Source organism: Drosophila bipectinata, chromosome 3R (genome assembly GCF_030179905.1).
Source record: "Drosophila bipectinata strain 14024-0381.07 chromosome 3R, DbipHiC1v2, whole genome shotgun sequence".
In the NCBI taxonomy this organism is placed as follows: domain Eukaryota; kingdom Metazoa; phylum Arthropoda; class Insecta; order Diptera; family Drosophilidae; genus Drosophila; species Drosophila bipectinata.
Window position 1 is genome coordinate 26,667,926 of NC_091739.1, and position 18,949 is coordinate 26,686,874.

General features: G+C 43.8%; 3 protein-coding genes across 3 annotated transcripts; all 3 read left to right on the top strand.

The window, feature by feature from the left end:
* Nucleotides 1-784: 784 nt before the first annotated feature.
* Ir94f (Ionotropic receptor 94f) lies at nucleotides 785-3,480 on the top strand. Its single transcript, XM_070280705.1, has 3 exons — nucleotides 785-898; nucleotides 1,807-2,210; nucleotides 2,538-3,480. Exons 1-3 carry the CDS (start codon nucleotides 785-787, stop codon nucleotides 3,478-3,480), a joined length of 1,461 nt encoding a protein of 486 aa, XP_070136806.1.
* Nucleotides 3,481-4,166: 686 nt separating this feature from the next.
* Ir94g (Ionotropic receptor 94g) lies at nucleotides 4,167-5,801 on the top strand. The gene has a single exon (XM_043211709.1). It carries the CDS (start codon nucleotides 4,167-4,169, stop codon nucleotides 5,799-5,801), a length of 1,635 nt encoding a protein of 544 aa, XP_043067644.1.
* A 1,953-nt stretch (nucleotides 5,802-7,754) lies between these two features.
* On the top strand, nucleotides 7,755-10,101 carry Ir94h (Ionotropic receptor 94h). Its single transcript, XM_017236227.3, has one exon. The coding sequence runs from the start codon at nucleotides 7,755-7,757 to the stop codon at nucleotides 9,426-9,428; it is 1,674 nt and encodes a 557-aa protein (XP_017091716.2). The 3' UTR covers nucleotides 9,429-10,101.
* The last annotated feature ends 8,848 nt before the right edge of the window (nucleotides 10,102-18,949 follow it).

Consider the following 18,949-nt stretch of genomic DNA (forward strand, 5'->3'; position numbering starts at 1 on the left):
CCAGATCTGGCTGGTGGCCAGTTTTCTGCCGTTTAGCCAGTCGGCCGTAGTCCGCAGTGGGAGATAAGTCAGTTGACCGGGCTATAATCGACTATCGCGACTCGGCCAAAATGGCGCTGGCCACGTACATAAATAAGCAACGGCTGCCCCAAAGGGACATGCCATCCATTCTCCATTTTCGAATTTTGTTTATTTATTTAAGTGCCTTCAAATCAGCCTTTTTGCTTTCTTCTTCTTGCTGGCTGCTCTTTGAAATCTAATTAAGTTGTTTAAGTGGAATTTGTGGCCATAAAATTATGCAAATCTCAGTGCGCCACCGCACTTCACTATCCCCTCGATAGACACTCTGCGGATGCATATTTGCATTGGTAATTTGCACGCCAAAAGCCCATAGAGCCTCCGGGCCTTGGGGCCTCAACTCTTAGCTCGTAAATCATAAGTGGGTGAGTTACGGTTCGTATCTTTCGCTTTGCTAAGCGCCGCTTATATCTCTGGGGGAGGTTTTACAGGATCGGGAGATGTCTTTTTAGCTAAGGGTATTGGATTTTACGTACTATTCCAAAACAATTGAAAGAAATTAATCCAGAAGTGTAATTAATTTTTACAAAAAATGTTCAAATATCATTTTCCGTCTCGAGTGAGATATTTTCGATGGGGAAAAAGTTCTCAGGCTTTTCGTTAGCAATTAACAATGGTCATCAAATTTGATTTTTATTCCTCATTTTACATGACTACCATTCGGATTGGTTTGGACCTCGTTCAGTGCCCACACATGGGCATAAAGATGTCAACGCTTAACTTTATCAAGCCAGACAACACGGACAACGCCAACGACGATGAGTATGATTTTGGTAGCCGTATGAGTTCCGAGAAGACGGCGGTGGAGGGGGACTGCGATGTTAATACAATAAAACCACAGTAATTTCTGTTTTGGCTTTTATTTGCGTGTCGCTGCTGGTCACAGAATACAAGTAGCGCCCACCGCTGACCGTTTATCAAACAACAATAAACTGTAATTTATGAAAAATGCCTGTAAAATGACGATAAAACAAGTGCCACGACCACGACGACACCAGCTCCAACTGCAAGCGATGATGATGATGATGATGACATGGACATGGCTGCCAGTCTTGTGCGGAGCCAGCAAAGTGCTGCCCAATGTGCATCTGCAACTGGCAGCCGGCAACCTGCAACCTGCAACCTGCAGCCAGCAACCTGCAACCAGCAGTGGGTGTATTCGAAAATGTGTGCGGCCGAGTGCTGCAAGCACAACAATTCGTTTGGCTGGTATGCAAGCAAGTGGGGTCGGCGAAGGGGTCGCCGGTTCGCGGGTTCGCCGATCCCCAGCTGCATCTTCACATTTGGCCCGGCCATTTGACCATTGTCAACACGCTGGTCTCTTGTCCGTCGGGCAGTAATTGTTTTTCTGCGCACCAGACTGTCTGGCACGGGTCTACCTCGCAAAATCATTTGATTCTTTCAGAAATAATCCAACGAGACTTTAGCTTAAGCAGGGTACCTTTTATTCGACTCAGCATGTCCTGCGCTTTTCTTCTGATTATTTGGGTCATTCTGGCGACAGGTTAGACATGCCACAATCTTGTGCGTCTTAACTTTTGCTTTCGTGCGTTGGCGCTTAAAGTATTGTATTCGGGACTCAAGCATTCCAAATGAGGTGTCCAAAGGGTTCTGCAAGTCAGCCCTTAAAAATGCTGACACCGTAAAATTAAGCAGAATAAAAGCAGAGCACAGAGACTGGCCCTTAAAAACCAGGACCCACCCTCTAACTAACCATTATTCCACCAGTCTGGCATGCTGTCGCAAGTTCCGTTGGAAAGCTCCAAATGGAGTGGATCTGAGGTTATCCATCAGCTCTGGAGTCATCTGAGGACTGAACGCCGACACCGGACGCTGCTCTACTACCGACTAAACTCCTGCAGTTGCTGGATGGAAGATCTTCTGGCCAGTAGCAATGTTAGCACAATGGTCTGGGATGATCACGAGTATCCACATTATCTACGGCACCACCAGGACTTGGATTTGCTTGGAGTAGTTTGTCTTAAGACTTCTCAGTACAGGGAGGTACTGAATGCCTTAAAGGTAATGTTGAACCAAATGAGAAATGTGCCTGTTATTGTTCAACTGTGTGAATCTGACGATGGAGTCGAGGAAGAAGTTTCCGCTAAAAACATTCTACAACTTAGCCTGGAGTATTTAATGATAAATGTCCTTATCCTTTCGACAGAATTCCTCAAATCAAAGATTTTTTACACATTTGATATATTCCCTAAGTTCAAGCTTATAAAGAAGGTATATAAGACAGGTCTTACACTTTTCCCTCCAAAATTGGGGAACCACGGAGGACATCCTATACGTACTATTCCCGACAACTCGCAACCGCACACAATCGTCGGGAAATCGCCGACTGGAGAAATTAAAGTTACTGGTCCCATTTGGAAGCTGCTTGTGGAATTTGTCCGGTACTTGAATGGAACTATTCATCTGGTATCCGTTCCCCGAATCGGATCCACTTTAAGATACTCGCAGATTTTAGATTTGGTGAGGAACAATACGGTAGACATCGCCGCCAGTCTGCGTCCTTATACGTCTGTGCACAGTAACCTGCACCGATTCAGCTACGCGGGAATGGTGGGAAGCTGGTGTACCATGCTGCCCATGGAAAGAACGCTAAGCAGCCAGGAGGCACTGGGCAGGCTGATGCAGACACCCTGGTCCTGGTTATACTTGCTCCTCCTGTACGGCGCCCACAGCGTGTTGGCTCAAAGGAAACTACTGCGAACTCGCCTGTTTAGTATCGTGAAACCAATGACTCACCTGCTCTTACTTTGCATTCTGCTGGGCCAGCTTTCGGCCTTATTCATCGCGCCCCAGCAGCTTAACCATATAAAAAATATAAGGGAAATGGAGCAAGCGGGTGTTCGCATAATGGGCATCCGAGCAGAGTTTCCCGAATATCCTTTTGACTTACGCAGCAGGTATGCCACCTCTTTTCTGCTAAAGGACGGGCTTAGTGAAGTCGCCACACACCGCAATGGATTTAACACCACGTACGCGTACACAGTGACTTCCGTCAAATGGCTTTTCTACAACGAGGCCCAAAGCTACTTCCGGCATCCTCTGTTTCGCTATTCAGAAGATATTTGTGTGCAGAAGCTGTCGATTTTCGCACTTATCCTTCGGGAAAACTGCTTATATCACGACAGATTGGGAGTGTTTATCTTACGCCTGCACGCTGCTGGGCTACTGCGTTTTTGGTACCGCCGATCCTTCTTTGAAATGGTAGAGGCCGGTAGTATTCGTCTGGAGGACAAGAGCCAACCCCACCACTATCAGCCGATTAGTTGGCCGGACTGGCAGTATGTCCTCATTATATATGGGGTGGCGCTCACGACGTCACTGACCGTTTTTTTCATCGAGTTGGCTGTTTACCATGTCAATGTTTGGTTAGACAACTTGTAAGCAGTGGAAGCGGATAAAATAACAAACACATATAATTAATTAACTATGAGAATGTGCATTCTAGAAATAAATTAATTCTGAGAACCTCCTTGGTCTAGGTAAGATAATGGGATGGATAAAGTGGGAATTTTAAGACAATTTAAAATCAATATTTAAGATATTTTATGTCGGTTTGGAGAAAGAAGTACCTTTTTAAATTCAAGGCTTCAATTGCCTTCGATCTGCATCCATATATCTCGAAAACTAGAAAATACAATTTTGCATCAATTTTTGGCTAAATCATGATGTGACCCGTTTCAAAATTTCCGAAAATTGGGACAAATTTTAGTTCGTCAGGTTTTGAATTATAAACATAGTACTCGAAGAAATAAGACCGGGAAGGTAAAACATTCGTTGATCGGACAAATATTAAAAAAGTTACGGCAAGCTTCCTGAAAGAATTCATGGCAGGGCCAATATATTTTTTTTAAGTTGGCTTTTAAGTAAATAGCTGCATGATAAGTTGAAGGTATTTGTTTGAAAAGCAATATGAATAACACTACTTCTTTTCCCGCAGCAAATACAAACCTGTCACTAAAAATAACACACCTGGAATATATAGACTAGACCTTCAAAATGTACTTTTTCAGTAAATAAAACAGTGGGCATTACCTTAACCCTTCGATAAAGTAATAAGCTCGCCAGTAATGTCGCAACTTGACAGCAAGTTGGTCGTTAATTTAGTTTCATTGATAAGCAGTGATGAGGACTTCACCAGCGCCTTTTATTTCGACCCATCAGATGAAAAATGTTCTTTGGAGGAGACACTTTCAAGTGGAATCGGTACCCTGCCTGCTATAACATGGCACTCGGAAATACCACTAATGTTGCATCGATTTGTTGGAGAGGGTCTGTTGGTGTTGGCTTGTCTGCCGGAAATGCGATGGAAGGATCTACTGACCAGCTTATCAAAGAGTTTGCGGTTCCGAAGACAGGCCCGGGTTATTATTGAGTTGAGCACGCAATTAGACGAAAGTTTAGTTAATGAAGTGCTGCGGTTCTGTCTGAATCAAGATATGAATAATGTGAACGCAATTTTTGCCAACTTCAATGAGACGGCAACTATATATGGCTATGATGCCTACCCGGAATTTAAAATCACGACTCATTTCTTCAGCGGAGACAGTAAGGTGACCACTCTCTATCCAAACAAGATGTTGAATCTTCATGAAGGCAGGATTCGAACCATGCCAGACTACTCTGAACCAAACACGCTTCTTTACGTGGACAAAGAGGGCCATCGACACATTCTGGGTTACTTGTGGGACATGATGGAGGCTTATGCTCGAAAGTGCAATGCCAGCCTGGAAGTTGTTAATAAGTACGCAGACGGCAGGACCCTGAACTACGTTGAAATCATAGATGTGGCCCAAACTGGGGTCGTAGATGTGTCCGCCAGCATTCAGCCCATGTCAATGGCTGAAGTTGATGTTCATCAGTTTTCATATCCGGCTGATTTGGCCAGCTGGTGCACAATGTTGCCAGTGCAGAGGGATCTTAATGTGTCAGAAATACTGACCAGGGTGACACCCATTATCACCTTTTCTTTCATAGTGGCTCTATGGATTGTCTACCAAATTTTGAAAGGACGTTGGCGCTTTCATCGAAGGCTAAAAACGATCGGATGGCAGTTTTTAGTCGTTTTGGTGAGTGCAAACTACGTGAGTAAATTATTAACATTTCTGGCAGCTCCTCCTGCCTTACCGCCGCTGCACAGCCTACAGGACCTAATCGATTCCCCGGTAAGGATCCTTTCACTTCGCAACGAGTACAAAGTAATGGAATTCACCCTGAGAACCAAGTATTCCGCCGCATTTCGTCTAATTGATAAGGCCACCGTTCTGATTTCAACGCGCAACTCGTTAAACACATCCTATGGCTATACCACCACCAGCACCAAGTGGAAGCTCTTTGAGGAGCATCAGAAACGAAGCTCCAGACCCTTGTTTCGCTACTCCAAGGATATATGCTTTTTTGAAATGGTCCTGTTTGGACTTTCTATTCCTGAGAACTCCCCTCACCGTGTTCCGCTCAAGGACTTCATTATGCAGTTGTGGCAATCTGGCTTATTCAACTTTTGGGTCTCCAGAGGCTTCTCATACATGGTGAAAGCTGGAAGAATAGACATCAAGGATCTAAGGCTGCGACACCGGGCCCATGCACTAACCATAGCAGATCTGAGCCACGTACTTCTAATATACTGTATCGGTATGCTAATTAGCTTCGTTCTGTTTACCTTTGAGCTAATTGTTAGCTGGGTAAAGTCCTGGCTTGGCTTTTAGTTGTCCTCGCGGCAATTAGGGCGATGGTGTCCGATAAAGTCAACCCACTCCCGCAGTCCCATCCCCCCATATTTCCTGCCTTTAAATAAACAAGTTAAACAAACAAATGGGAACTTTGTGTTTCACTTCGTGACGGTGACAAGGGCCCCCGAATAGCAGTTTTCTTTGGGGGAGACAGTAGTTAACAATGCTGTTGAATAGTTGCCTACCGTCTTACACCTCGAGAGTTGAGGGCAAACGGAATAAATGCAAATTACCTCCAACGAAGTCACCGCAGTGGCACGACGGGAGCCACGAAATGAGACTCCGAGATGAGCCACCGCCAGACAACCGCAGTGGATCCACCAAATTATGTAAAGCCTTGGCAGCAAACACCAACCAAATTGTGGCCTAGTGCCTCAGAGTGAAGAATCGCAAGTGTCTGGGGGCCTCGTTGTTTTTTTTACCACTTTTTTGGTAGGACAACGCAAAATCTATCCATGATTCTGAGTTGCTGGCCCGTTTTGATTAACATAAAGCGAATAATAGACAACCACTGGCGGCAACGTGAACAAATTTGATTTCACGATTTTGCACTATTTACCCAAAGAAGCCAACCAACACCTGCAACTCCAACTGCCACAAAATCAACATCGACATCAACTAGCTGCTTTTCTATATTTTTGACAGTTGAAGATACATACATTTTCGTTCCGATTTCACGGCTGTCAATGATGTCTAGCGAGTTGCAACATTACACAAGAAAAATAAAACGGCAGTCTGGGCAAACATTTGGCCAAATGAATTGGCCCAGATAGCTTTGGGCCTTTTGAACTCCACCGTTCTATTGACCTGGAGAAGAATCGACGTCTAGATTTGCTCTCTGCTGGCTGAGACAATTGGCACGCCGAAAGCAATTTATGACACACAAGAAGCGCCACGATTTGGTTGACAAATTTTCCCAAACACGAAGTTTTGGCAATGAATTATGTGGCCGTGATCGACGAGAAATTAAAGGCAAAGCGGCTGAGCCTCACGACATGTCGTGCCAGGGAAGTGAGTCGCGGAGGACGACTGCTCATAATTTGCTTCAAATTATTAAACGCTCCGTTCCAGCGAGGGTCAGTGAAGTAGAAAATACACACACGCATGCCCAGCCCGAAATCAGAAATCAGTAATCAGTCCGCTGGACCCAGAGACCGCAAAACTTTCTCCGCAAGACGGATGCGAGGGTGTTGTCAGCTGCCAAGAAGGATCAGGCTCAAGCCTGTACCGACAATAAAAACCCATGGCTGGGCAAAGAGGAGCCGCCTGAACTTTGAATGGCAGACCAAACAAGTCGGTAGCCAAAGATTACTATAACGCAGCAATGAGACTCTTTCCCTAAAGGGCTAAAATTACATAATAATCAATCATAGCTTAATCTTGAATTTTCCAAGAACTGTGTAAAAAATATTAATATCTTTTAATTTTTTTTTGTGACAGACCTTAAAATACTGAACTACCTTTTGGTAGAGAAACCATACAAAGTTAAAATATTTCGGCTTAAAAATTCTACAGCTGCAGCTGGCCCTCTGGGATCGGCTTGTCGTATTTTCTCTCCGGTTTTGTTTCGCTGCATTTTGTTTTGTTTTCGCCCGCGTTGCGGTTGCCTTGCCCACAAGTTGAAAGGTCAGGAATTTATGGATTTTACATGCCAGCAGAGACATTTCCAGATACGAGCAATCGTAACTTTAGCCAAACATCCAGTTCGCCTTGACTCGTATAGTTCCCCAGGGAGGGGTGCCTCTAAGCCACGATTACATCTGAGCAAACTAATGTCACCATAATTTCAATGGTTGTGGATAATTACGTGCGATAATCGTTGATAAGGGCTTTGATTCCCAAAGTAAACGGTGCCTGTGATAGAAAAAGGGTTGCTTTTGATTCAAAGTCCAGACCTTTAGTTAGTCTAAAACGGCATCGGTTTTAGCCATGTTGGCTAACATTAGCTGGAGTCCCGCTCCGGATCTGGTCGCTCTTTATGGCCTTGTCCTGCAGTTTTTAGTGCCAGCAGGGAGCACAGTGTTTTATTTTAATCCTCAAACTAGCATATGCGAATTGGATATGCTCTTATGGACCAACGTAACTGAAAATCCTAAAATTATTTGGCAAGATAACGAACCCTATCCGTTACTAAATAGACGGCATGGCTACAATATATTTGTACTGGCCTGTCTCTCCGGAAACTCATTCGATTCTCAGCTAGAGGTCTTAATTACCACATTGACTAGGCTCAGGAGTGTGCGAATATTGATCGAGCTGGATGCTGAAGAATTCTCGTGGCGAGCCACCGAAGTCCTAACCTTTTGCCTGAAAAACAGCGTACTAAATGTAGTAGTGTACTTCAAAAATTGGAAAGATTCCTTTCATATCTACAGCTATCAAGCTTTTCCAAAATTCAGTCTCATCAAGCAGCATGTTTCGAAGGACCGAGAGCCCGTGATTTTTCCTTACCAGTTGAGGAATCTGAAAGGCTACAAGCTGCGCCTTCAACCGGATCTCTCACCCCCAGCTACTTTTCGTTATGGGAGTCACGGCGAACAAATTTCCGGATTCCTTTGGCAGTATTTAGGGTCTTATGCTCAATCCTTGAACGCCGGCGTCCATATGGTTTATCCAAGTTTCCCCAGAAGAAAAACTGCAGCCAGCGACTATATGATACTGTATACTCGAAATGGATCTGTTGACTTTGGCCTCACCACAGTAATGATTGTGTATAATTACGAGGACAGATCTACAGACTACAGTTATCCATTTATGTTCTTAAACTGGTGTACTATGTTGCCTACAGAGCGCGCTTTAAGAATTTCAGCTCTGTTCGAACATATACTTACCTTAGGGTCGGCTCTTTTCATACTGTTTGGATACCTTTTAGTTTTCCTGGGTATTCCCTTCACAGTCAAATATCTGGGAATCAGCTGCCGTGGACGGATGATAAGGCTCGTCACGAGAATGTTTACATTAATCCTGCTGAGCGCCTGCTCCTCCCAGTTGATATCCTTGCTGATTTTTCCTCCACTGGAGCCACGTATTCGGAGCTTCGATGACCTCTTGGCCTCGGGGCTAAAGATTTTTGGAATGCGGAACGAGTTTTATTTCCTGAATGCTTTTTTCCGGGCAAAGTACGCATCCGCTTTTCACCTCTCGGACAATCCAAACGAATTATACGACAACCGGAACTTCTTCAATACCAGCTGGGCCTACACCATTACTTCGATAAAGTGGCGGGTAATCGATATTCAGCAACGGTACTTTCATCACCCAGTTTTTCGCGTTAGCAAGGATCTCTGCTTCCAATGGGACTCGCCTGCCAGCATACTTATCGCCCCGGAATCTATTTACCGTGACTCCCTGAAGCAGTACATTCTCAATGTGGCCCAGTCCGGTCTACTGCGCCAGTGGCTAATCCACAGCTTCTATGACATGGTGCGGGCTGGCCGCATGAGCATCAAGGATTATAGCTTCAAGAGGTCACCGCTTCCTCTCCGGTTCGAGGACCTCCGGCTGTGCTGGGGGATCTGCGGGATAAGTCTCATCATCTCCGGCATAGTGTTTGGAATTGAGCTGCTGATATTCTACACTAACGTCTTTCTCAATAGCTTGTAGAGCCTGGCTATGTCATTTTTCTTGGCAAATAAAACAAATGCAAATTGTTCACCAGGAAGACACCGCAAAGACAGGACGGGAGACACGAAATAAGACTCCGACTCAACTCCGAGTGCGATGTAAGAAACAAGCTAACCGCAGCAGATTCACCAAATTATGTAAAATCCAACACCAAAGAAGAGGTCTAGCACCAACAATTTGTGGCCCAGTGAGACAGAGGAGGTGTTCGATGTCTTTGTATTTTATTTGAATTTTTTTTGGATAGGACTGCCTGAACTGCTACCCCGTTTTGATTAACATAAAGCGCATAATAGACATCGACTGGCGGCAGCGTGAACAAATTTGATTTCACGATTTTGCACTATTTGCCCAAAGAAGCCATCCAACACCTGCAACTGCAACTGGCACAAAAGCAACATCGGCACCAACAAGCTGCTTTCTGTAATTTTGACAGCTGAAGATGCATTTTTGCTTCGTTTCAGTTGCTGTCAATGATGTGTTGCAATATTGCACATCTCAATTACAAATGGAGTTCACCTGCGGGTCTTTCAAAACACAATTGTAGCTTGAACGCTTTTGTTAGGAAGTCATTAAGACGTAATATACTTTAAGAAGCTGTCTAACAACTTGTAAGAAACACGATCCAAATGCAAAATAAAGTTTTCTGTTACGAACAACGTCTTTTAAATTAAAGTTTTTAGAAATTGTTGCCAACCATTCTAATTTCAAAGTTTTAATGTTATGTGTCAACTCTAGATTACTAAAGAACAATCGATTATTTTGTAATAACTTAATTTATAAAATAATCAAGTAGGCTTTTTTTTGTTGACCAGGTCGCTTTATTTCCAGCCACAATCATAAATCACTTGAGCTCCATGCGACATGGAGCTCTTTTATTTTATTATTATTTATTAATTTTTTTCTTTTTTATATTTTTTTTTTCAAATATTAGTTTGCAAATATACACCTCTATATTAATTGTGGTATTTCGTAGAGAGTTTCGTTTTCGATGCTTATTTTTGTTTTATTTATTTTCTTATTTAATTTATATTTTAACTTATTATTGATTTTATTGATTATTATTGATTCTGTGGTTTTTTTTACTGGTCGTCCATCCTGTCCCATGCATTTCAATAAATGATTAGTTTTCTTCATTAAATACTTATTTCTTTTACTTTATTTTAATAATTTTCATTACCCATTATTACCCATTTTATTTAAATCAGAAGCTAAATGAATTTATTCCCAAAAAAATAATATATTTTCAATATTTACTTTTTCTTTTCAAACATTTATAATTTTCAATTACAATTACGTTAAATTGAAAGTAGAGAATTTTTAAACTATATAAATTGACAAAAAAAATTGTGAGAATTGTGAAAAAGCTGTGTCTCTATGGCTATGGCTGCATCCTTTGCTTAATTTTTTCGTAAAGCTTTGTCAGCGAATTTTATACAATATTTTATATAATTTATACGATTTTGGGTTAACATGATGCTATTTCGTTTATTGTAATTTCTTTCCATATTTTTGTTATTTACATTCGGTACCTTATTTGATTGTTAATTGCCATTCTCTAGGTATCTTATTTGCTTGAATCCTTATTTATTTTACGAAAATAAAAAACCATTCTGCCTGTACCTTGGGCTCGACTTATGAGTCATTTTGCAGACCTGTTGACCCACCATCGGTTTCACGGTACAACTGTCCAGGTGTTCAATTAAGCACTGACGTTGACCTTAATACGTGGACCGCTGAAAACGGATTGAAAAAGTGCCAGAATTTCTGACAAATTGTCGCCGTATGTGCGCAGAAATCAAGTTTATGGTCAATGCGCGGCCAAAAACAGAGACCGAAAAGCGAAATATTCAGGAGGAAGGATGTCAACAAATACTTCTTATCTTTTTTGTATTCGTTAGTTAGAAAGTTGCAGGCATTTAAAATGCCGAACCACGGCTCAATGAGCAACTGTCGATTCCAAGGTGTTAAGATATGCATTAAAATTGCTGATGAAGCGGCTTGTTCGCTGGCAGGATTACCAAATATTTGCGGCTGCCAATGCCGATGCCGCTGCCAAAAGTCAAAAGAAATCAATCAAAATGCCACAATCAACAACGACCACCGCAAGGCGCCAAAAGGCAACAAAAGGCAGCCACGGCAGACAGAAGCGACAGTCTGACGTGTGCCTAAGACGCTTAGTGGCTGCTGCAAGATCGGCTTTAGCTGCGGCAACTTTAACTTGAGCTAAGGCTTCCACTGCAACAGCATCCAGCATTCAGCATCCCGCAGCAGACGGACGGCCCCATGTCTCTAAGTGGACAACAAAACGCCTCCAACACTTTTCGGGCGCGAAAAATGTGTTTGCCAAGCCAGTGAGTTTCTCTGGCCAAGTGTTTGCTAGCCTGGCCAAGAGTACTTGGCCTAAGCTTTGCCTTTGGATCAGTCGCCGATTGTTGCAGTTGCAGTTGCAGGGGCGTGCACACGGAAACACAGATGTGTTTTTGCGGGGGTACATAAAAATAAAATAAATAAGCCAGCGTTGATCTTCATTTGTTGTTGTCGGGAAGTTGACATGACGACTCGGCATCAGCATCGGCATGGCATCTCCATCTTCATGTCCCTGACATATATTTGCATAGTTTTGTCGAGAACAAAATGGCAGCAGAGAAACAAAAAGAAATTCGTTGACAAGTGTCTGTCACAGACGTCGTGCCGGGCAAATTTGCATTTGGTCGCATCTCACGCTTCAGACACATCCCAGAAACCAAATATGCAAAAAAAGGTCCAAAAGAATAAGAATCATGTTTGGATCGAATACAAAATTACCCTTTTGTTTAACCAGCTATTAATAATCAATAAATTTTTGTAAATTTTTATAAAGGTCTTACCAAAATTAAATACATTTCAGCTTAAAATATATAAGATTATCCCTTTGTAATATCTAAATATTTATTTAAATCTTGATGTTACAATAAATCCTGTTTTAAACTGAATTGACCAGAAACCTACATAGGTCTTCACTGATTTATTTGATTTTATTTATTCCCAGAAGTAGTTAATTTGCCATAAAAAACATGAAATACCTTTAACGAGTGTATGAAGCAATAGACAGAGATCCGACTTGTGGCATGTGTATATTAAGGTGAAATTGTTGTTTCTGTTTCCTTGTCTTATTTTTTCCGTCTTGTGTTTTGTGTGTCGATCTCAAGCGCACCTTTATGGTCTATTATACTAACGGGAATGCCCCGAGAGCAACGACAATAATAAGCAAATTGATTGAAATATGCGATATCATGGTAACCGCAACTCAAACGGAAACGCGCCGGCCGCCGGACTGGTCGCTCTTGACGCTTTTGCCGCACTGTCCGCATCGGCCGCTCCCTACCCGCCCCCACCCCACCGGCTCTGGGGCCTCTCCCCCCCTTTCCAGTGCCCCCAATGCCAATTGCAATTGTGTGGTAGCACATTAAATGTCGATTTCGTTTTGCACCCGCGGCGCTGATACGCAACCGGCGATACGGGAAGTACGCAGTGGTGCTTGGTTTCGGCGGTGGTGGTGCTGCTGCTGGTGGGTCACTGCCAATGCCATGCAAAAGGGGTGCGGCTGTGCCGGCGACTGCGACTGTGGCTCCAAAAATCCCAGCAACACCGCCCACCCAGCCGGCCCAGTGGGCAATCTTGGACGGTTCTCCTCGGTATTCTCCTCCCAAGTGCTGAATGCCGAATTCCGACCTCTGGTAAAAATATTAATGCGCTTTAAATAAATCATTAGCGCATTGTTTGGGGCAAACTAACCGGAGTCATAAAGACCAATGGGGATTATGGAAAACATTTAGTACAATTGCCGACGGTTTCAAAGAGGGGAAGTTCCCCAAAAGCTTCGTTAAAAAAAAATTTAAGAGGGGTTGCAAGCCCAATCAGCCAAAAGACGCTCATTTGGAGGATATAATAACTAAACGTTGCTCAATAGCAACTAGTTTCTAATTAGCATTCAACAAGTAATCAAACTGTGAACGCCTCTAATCAAGCTAAAAACTGGGTTCCGCGCTTCATCTAGAAAGATCTCATAAAACTCGTTGCTGTTCTTGTTTTTGACCTGAAATGTAAGTGAGACCTGGCCGTAATGATAACTCATTGGCTCGTGTGCGTTCGCCTGGCGATTTTTATTGACTTTTTGGTGATCGCCGTCAGGCAGCAAAACGCACAAAAAAATCAATACTGACTTTGAATTTGCCGTCTGTTTTTTCGGCTATCGCGGGTAATTAAAACGCTGTAAAAAGTGGCAAAATGTGTTAACCAGTTTGGGTCGATTTCTGTGCTCCCTGCGGTGTGTTACAATTCGCAGTGAGTTCTTTTTTTTTTGGCCCAGTGATGCAATGCATTTTTATTTCCCAACTGTTTTTTTACTGCATATTTGGATTTTGATTGGAACCTAATAGATACTTTCCATACTTCACATGCAAATGTATGACTTCCGGCCAGCAAGAGCCCAGCCAGTGAAACTCCAGCCAGGCCGTAAATAGCCAATTTGGCGCTCTGGCCGTTTAACGCCAACATCTTGCAACGAATCGAATCGAATCGATTATCGTGCACTTAACACCACCAGCTCTTTAACCCGCAACGAGCCAACCAGTTACCCTTAAAGGTTTTTGTGCAACAATTTTTGGAAAATGTTCTCAATCATGAACGAGGCACTTTCCGAAGCTGGGATAAATCGGGGGGTGGGGCCATCCAATCCGCAATCAAGGCCAGCTCCCAGCTAGAGTTTTTTGAGCCACGGCATCATTATCAACTTTGGCTCCGTGCTGATTATCAACATGTGCACTGGCTGCTCGATGGCAACGCCGCATGTGCTTTTGCCCTCGATCCATAGATCAAGATCATAAATAGCAATAAGCCAGCCAGACAATGTCTGCTAACTGTTTCAGGCAATCAATCAATCCATCTGCCGCTGCAACAGCAACAGCAGCAGCAGCCAGATCGGGCGCAGCAGCAGAAAGTGCAGCGGCTGTGATTCGCAAGTGCTGGCCGTTTGGAAAGTTCATTCAGTTGCGCTTCAGTTTTTGTTGGTCCGCGCTCGAATCGTGCTGGAGGATGCTCTAGGAAAGGGGATTCCCTGGTGCTGGGTACCTGGTACAGGGTACCAGCTAAGTTTGGTTGATTGCCAGAGCTGGTGAGTCAAAACGTGATCGATTGATCAACGGCAACGGCAAGTTCAACGAGCCCGATTGACTGACTGACTGACTGACTGCTGACTAGATAATTGTGGCGTTCTGCGGCTGATGCCACTTTTTGCACTAAACAGTACCGGGGCAGACCGCATAGCTGCATTCCAGTGGGCCAGGCCAAAAACTTGCTCGCCAATCCGCGGAAAGCGGCAATCTGGCAGCCTGACAGTTGGCCCAGTCGCAAATCGCAGTCGCAGTCGCTCGGCATTTGATGATTGATGATTGTTGAAACGCGAACGAAATTATGATTAAATAAGTAATTGTAGTTAAACAAAAAGCAGCATCGATGAAGACCACGATCGGCTAAATGCTAAGCGGCATGGCAGTTGCTTTTTGTTGTATTCTTTTTTTCTTGTTGTAGTTGTTGTTGTGGCTTGTGTTCATTTTCGGCATTGGCCAAGTGCAGTTAGCCGATGATCGGCGATCTTGACGGTTTTTCTCGTTGCTCGGCTCAATTGCTTAGGCATTGGCGAAACGTCAAAGTCAAAGTCGAAAACGGTCGGAGTTAAAGACTTTGAGGCGGATGACAAGGTCTAGTTCAAAGCCACCTAGGTGGTCGTTCCTCCACGGTCTAAGGTCAAAAGCCAATCACAATCTGGGCCACAGACACACACGCAACGGACATAGCTTTTTTTTAATCCAAAGCGTGAAATGTTAGCGCTGGCAGCTCCAACTTAGCACTTGTAATAAATTCAAAAGCGTTCGGCAATTAAATCGTAAATTTTTACAACTACAAATTTACAGTTATTAAAAACATAATTTGTTGTTGTTGTCCGCTGTTATTAATTACTACAACAGTCGGGTGTCACGCTGAAAAACAACGGGCGAGCAGGCGAGCAGGTGAGCGGGGCTAGCCCAAACGAAAGACTTAGGCAACGAACTTGAGTTCAATCAACATTTTCAATTAAAAGGTATTTTGTTGTTGTCCGCCGATCGTTGCTGACGTTACTGCTGCATGGCAAGTCATGGGTGTAGTGGCACGTTTTTGTGTGCATTATGCTGCGACCAGGTGCGAGGGTTGCCCCGCAAGTTGATGAAAAGCGTCTTGATTGAATGCAGCTCGCAGGTAGCCCCACAACCAATCAATTGTGGCACCCACCTCCGTTTCCCAGGGAGCACGTGTTCCGGCCTGGTTTCTGCAGCAGCAGCAGCAATAGCAGCTCTTTCGGCCCTGTTGCTAATCGTCCATATTTGCCAATGTCGTTCGATCGCTTGTTCGCCCAACCATTTGGCCCGGCCGATCGATGCTTATCGCCAAATGTGTTGAATGTGCAGGCATAACAAAAACGAATAGCAAAAAGCATAACAAAATGTTAAAATCGAAGCCAAACAGATGAAGAAAAAATTAATTAGAACAAAATGCACAACGAAAAGTTATTTACAAACAATGGGCGTGTCGCGGCGGGGCCAAAACATTTGCAGCTCGTATTTGTTTTGGCCAAAACGAACAATTGGCTAACAATTTGCGGCAGTCACAATCGCAGCCGCAATGGCAGGGCCTATCGCGATTTATGTTCCTATGAATTATTTGCTAAATTGGTTGGCCAACAATTGACGAAAAGGTTTTCCATCTGCACGGACATACCGGTTTCGAAAAACAGACAGGCTAGCAGCCACACAATTTTCAACTAATTAGGCGTGGTGGCTTTTAATCAAAACGATTAAAATGCTTTCGGACAATATTTTTCCACGCCTAATCAAAGACTTTATGCCATTTTCTGTCTGACAGCTGCAGTGGCCAATGGAGCTGGACCAGAGGAGTCTGGACTCGGAAATGGGTGGTCACCTGGGGGGCTGGACTGCGGGAGTGCTGGACTGCTGGACGGTGAGCCGGGGGTGAGAGGGCGGGCGTGGCCATATCAAATTGTGGTACAATTTATTAAAGCCGAAATATGTGTGAGCCGGACTAAGTCGGGCCAAGTCGAGTCGGGCAGCAGCAGACGATAACAAGTTGTCGAACCAGATGTCAAAGCGATTTGCAAATATTTGACAAGCGCAAAACACCAACAACCCCAAATGGGAGTCAACGGGTTTAATGGAAGATTGCGAATCTGAAAAAAGGTAGCTGAATGGGAAATATTAGTGGGAAGATGAGTTATATAGATCCTCCAAAGAAAACAATATTTTGTAGATCATTTTATAACACGAAATGATTAGAACGATTTACAAAATATTCCAAGTTTAATACCTAAAAAAATGCAATAAAACGAACAATATGCTAATGCCAATAAAGACATAAAATAAATTCCCGTCAGAGTGTGCATGTTTCACAACGCCAGCCATTAAGATCAAAATCCGAGCCTCGAATGCATTTCTGGCCACTTATCGGGAGCCAACAATCTTTATCCGAGGGCCCCGGCTTCGAAAAAGGCAGCGTCAAAATAATAATATCATAAAACTTTATTTTATTTTTATTTTCAATTTAATTTTATTGAAAATCATCGCAAAACAAAATCGAAACGAAAAAGAAAACCATATTAAATATCAGTCGCGTGGCCAGAGAGGGGCCATAAAAAACGAAAAGAAAATTTAATACAACAAGCCGGCTGCAGCGCACGCATTTAAACCGCAACACCCTCCCCTCCAGGTGGCCAGGACCCCCTTGTCCCAGCCTTTCCCTGTCATTCAGCCTCCCCCTGTCATTCACCTTCACGGCCATTGCCATCGGCCAGAGGACGGAGACGGCGACGGTGCCCGAATCTGGCCACTTTTCGGCCATTGTCAGCTCCGAAAAATCTGATAAGTCGCATTATAAGAACATAAAAACACCCAAAACCAAAAACCAAAAGCCCGAAAACAAAACAAACTCGAAACGAAACATGCACGAGGGAGAGAAAATAATTTCGAACGAGGCTGGATCTCAGAAGGCGGTGGGCGAGGCAGGGCAGGACGTGGAAGGATGCCCAACAACAGCAGTAACATTGGTAACAGCAACAACAAGGCCAAGCCAAAATATGCAACATGCATGTTATTGCGGCCGGAGTTGTTGTTGCTGCTGCTGTGGTCGCCAAAGCTAACCGAAGGGGGAAAAATGCATCCAGGACGGCATTTGTCAAGTCGAAATACAGATATCCTTTCAGAAGTAATATAACCATTACTTTTTTAATCGCCCTTATCTAGGCAATATAAAATTATTTATTTGATGAAATAAAATAGCTTAAAGTTGGCTTTAGTAAACACTTAATCTATAAATTTTAACTAATACTTGGTTTTTAGAAGAGTATTTCCAAAAAACAGTGGAATAAAAATCCAAAACGAAGCGAAAATATTTGGGGGCCATGCAACGAAATGAAGTTGCAACAAGATACTTTACTTTACTTAAGGGCAAGTAGATGCACAACTGATATACGGACATGGGAGAGACTTGATTTCAGCCGCTGCCCCTGTTACCCCTCGGCCACTGCGATGGAGTTTAATTTCTTGTGCAAACTTCGGGCCACTTGATGTGGGGCGTGTTAAGGCGGCGTTGCATGCTGCATCTTAGCCAGCAGTCTCGGCCTGCATCTGCCCTCATTTGGCCAGAGATGCTGCCAGGACATGGGGGAGAAGATGCATTGTTTTTACGGCCTCATTGGAGTCGTTAAGCTGCGTTACGTGCGCATCATTTTGAGGTGTTCAATTAAAGTCTCACAGTCACCGTCCCCGGCTCGTGCTTCCTCTGTGCTTTGCTTTTAATTACTCCGACTTTGGGAACGGATTGGATCAGATGGACTGGTATTGAGCGATGCAGGGTCCAGCAGTCCGTTTTCATCCATCCGGGCTCTGGTGTGGCAATCAAGACCCAGCCCAACAAAAAAATTTAATTGTAAATAACAATTCCGACAAGCGAGGAAAACACTCTGCCAGGGGGTCCCAAAAAGTTGTTGCTTGTAAATCATTCCATTGGGGAGATCAGCTTTTTCATAGACTTCGACTTAAGACCGCTGTAATGATGAAAATAGTTACAAAGGGTATGGAGGATTCGGCGGCTTGAGTTATGAGCCCATCTCGGTTCTCTGGGGCACTCATTTTGCGGCTCATTCACTTGACTTTTTGGCTATTTATAGCCGATTTCATTTGGTGAAACTGAAAAACGCCTTTGGCCTTGCCGCCTCGGCTCCAACTTCAACTCCGACTGATTGATGGCGTCGACAGAGGCAGCATCGCCATCCCATTTATTAGATTTATTTTCGGCTTATTTATTATTACGCGCGCCCCGCGAATCGCTTTGATTTGATGGCCGCATGATGAGGCAGTTTGGAGTGCATTTTCGGATCTCGAGTTGTTTGGCATTTGGTCGAGGTGTACCCGTTT

Bases quoted from the DNA above. Each gene is read 5' to 3' on its own strand.
- Ir94g (XM_043211709.1), top strand. From the start codon at position 4,167: ATGTCGCAACTTGACAGCAAGTTGGTCGTTAATTTAGTTTCATTGATA.
- Ir94f (XM_070280705.1), top strand. From the start codon at position 785: ATGTCAACGCTTAACTTTATCAAGCCAGACAACACGGACAACGCCAAC. The intron at 899-1,806 runs GTTAATACAATA...TTATTCCACCAG, and splicing joins CGGTGGAGGGGGACTGCGAT to TCTGGCATGCTGTCGCAAGT. The intron at 2,211-2,537 runs GTATTTAATGAT...ATCCACTTTAAG, and splicing joins ATTCTACAACTTAGCCTGGA to ATACTCGCAGATTTTAGATT.
- Ir94h (XM_017236227.3), top strand. From the start codon at position 7,755: ATGTTGGCTAACATTAGCTGGAGTCCCGCTCCGGATCTGGTCGCTCTT.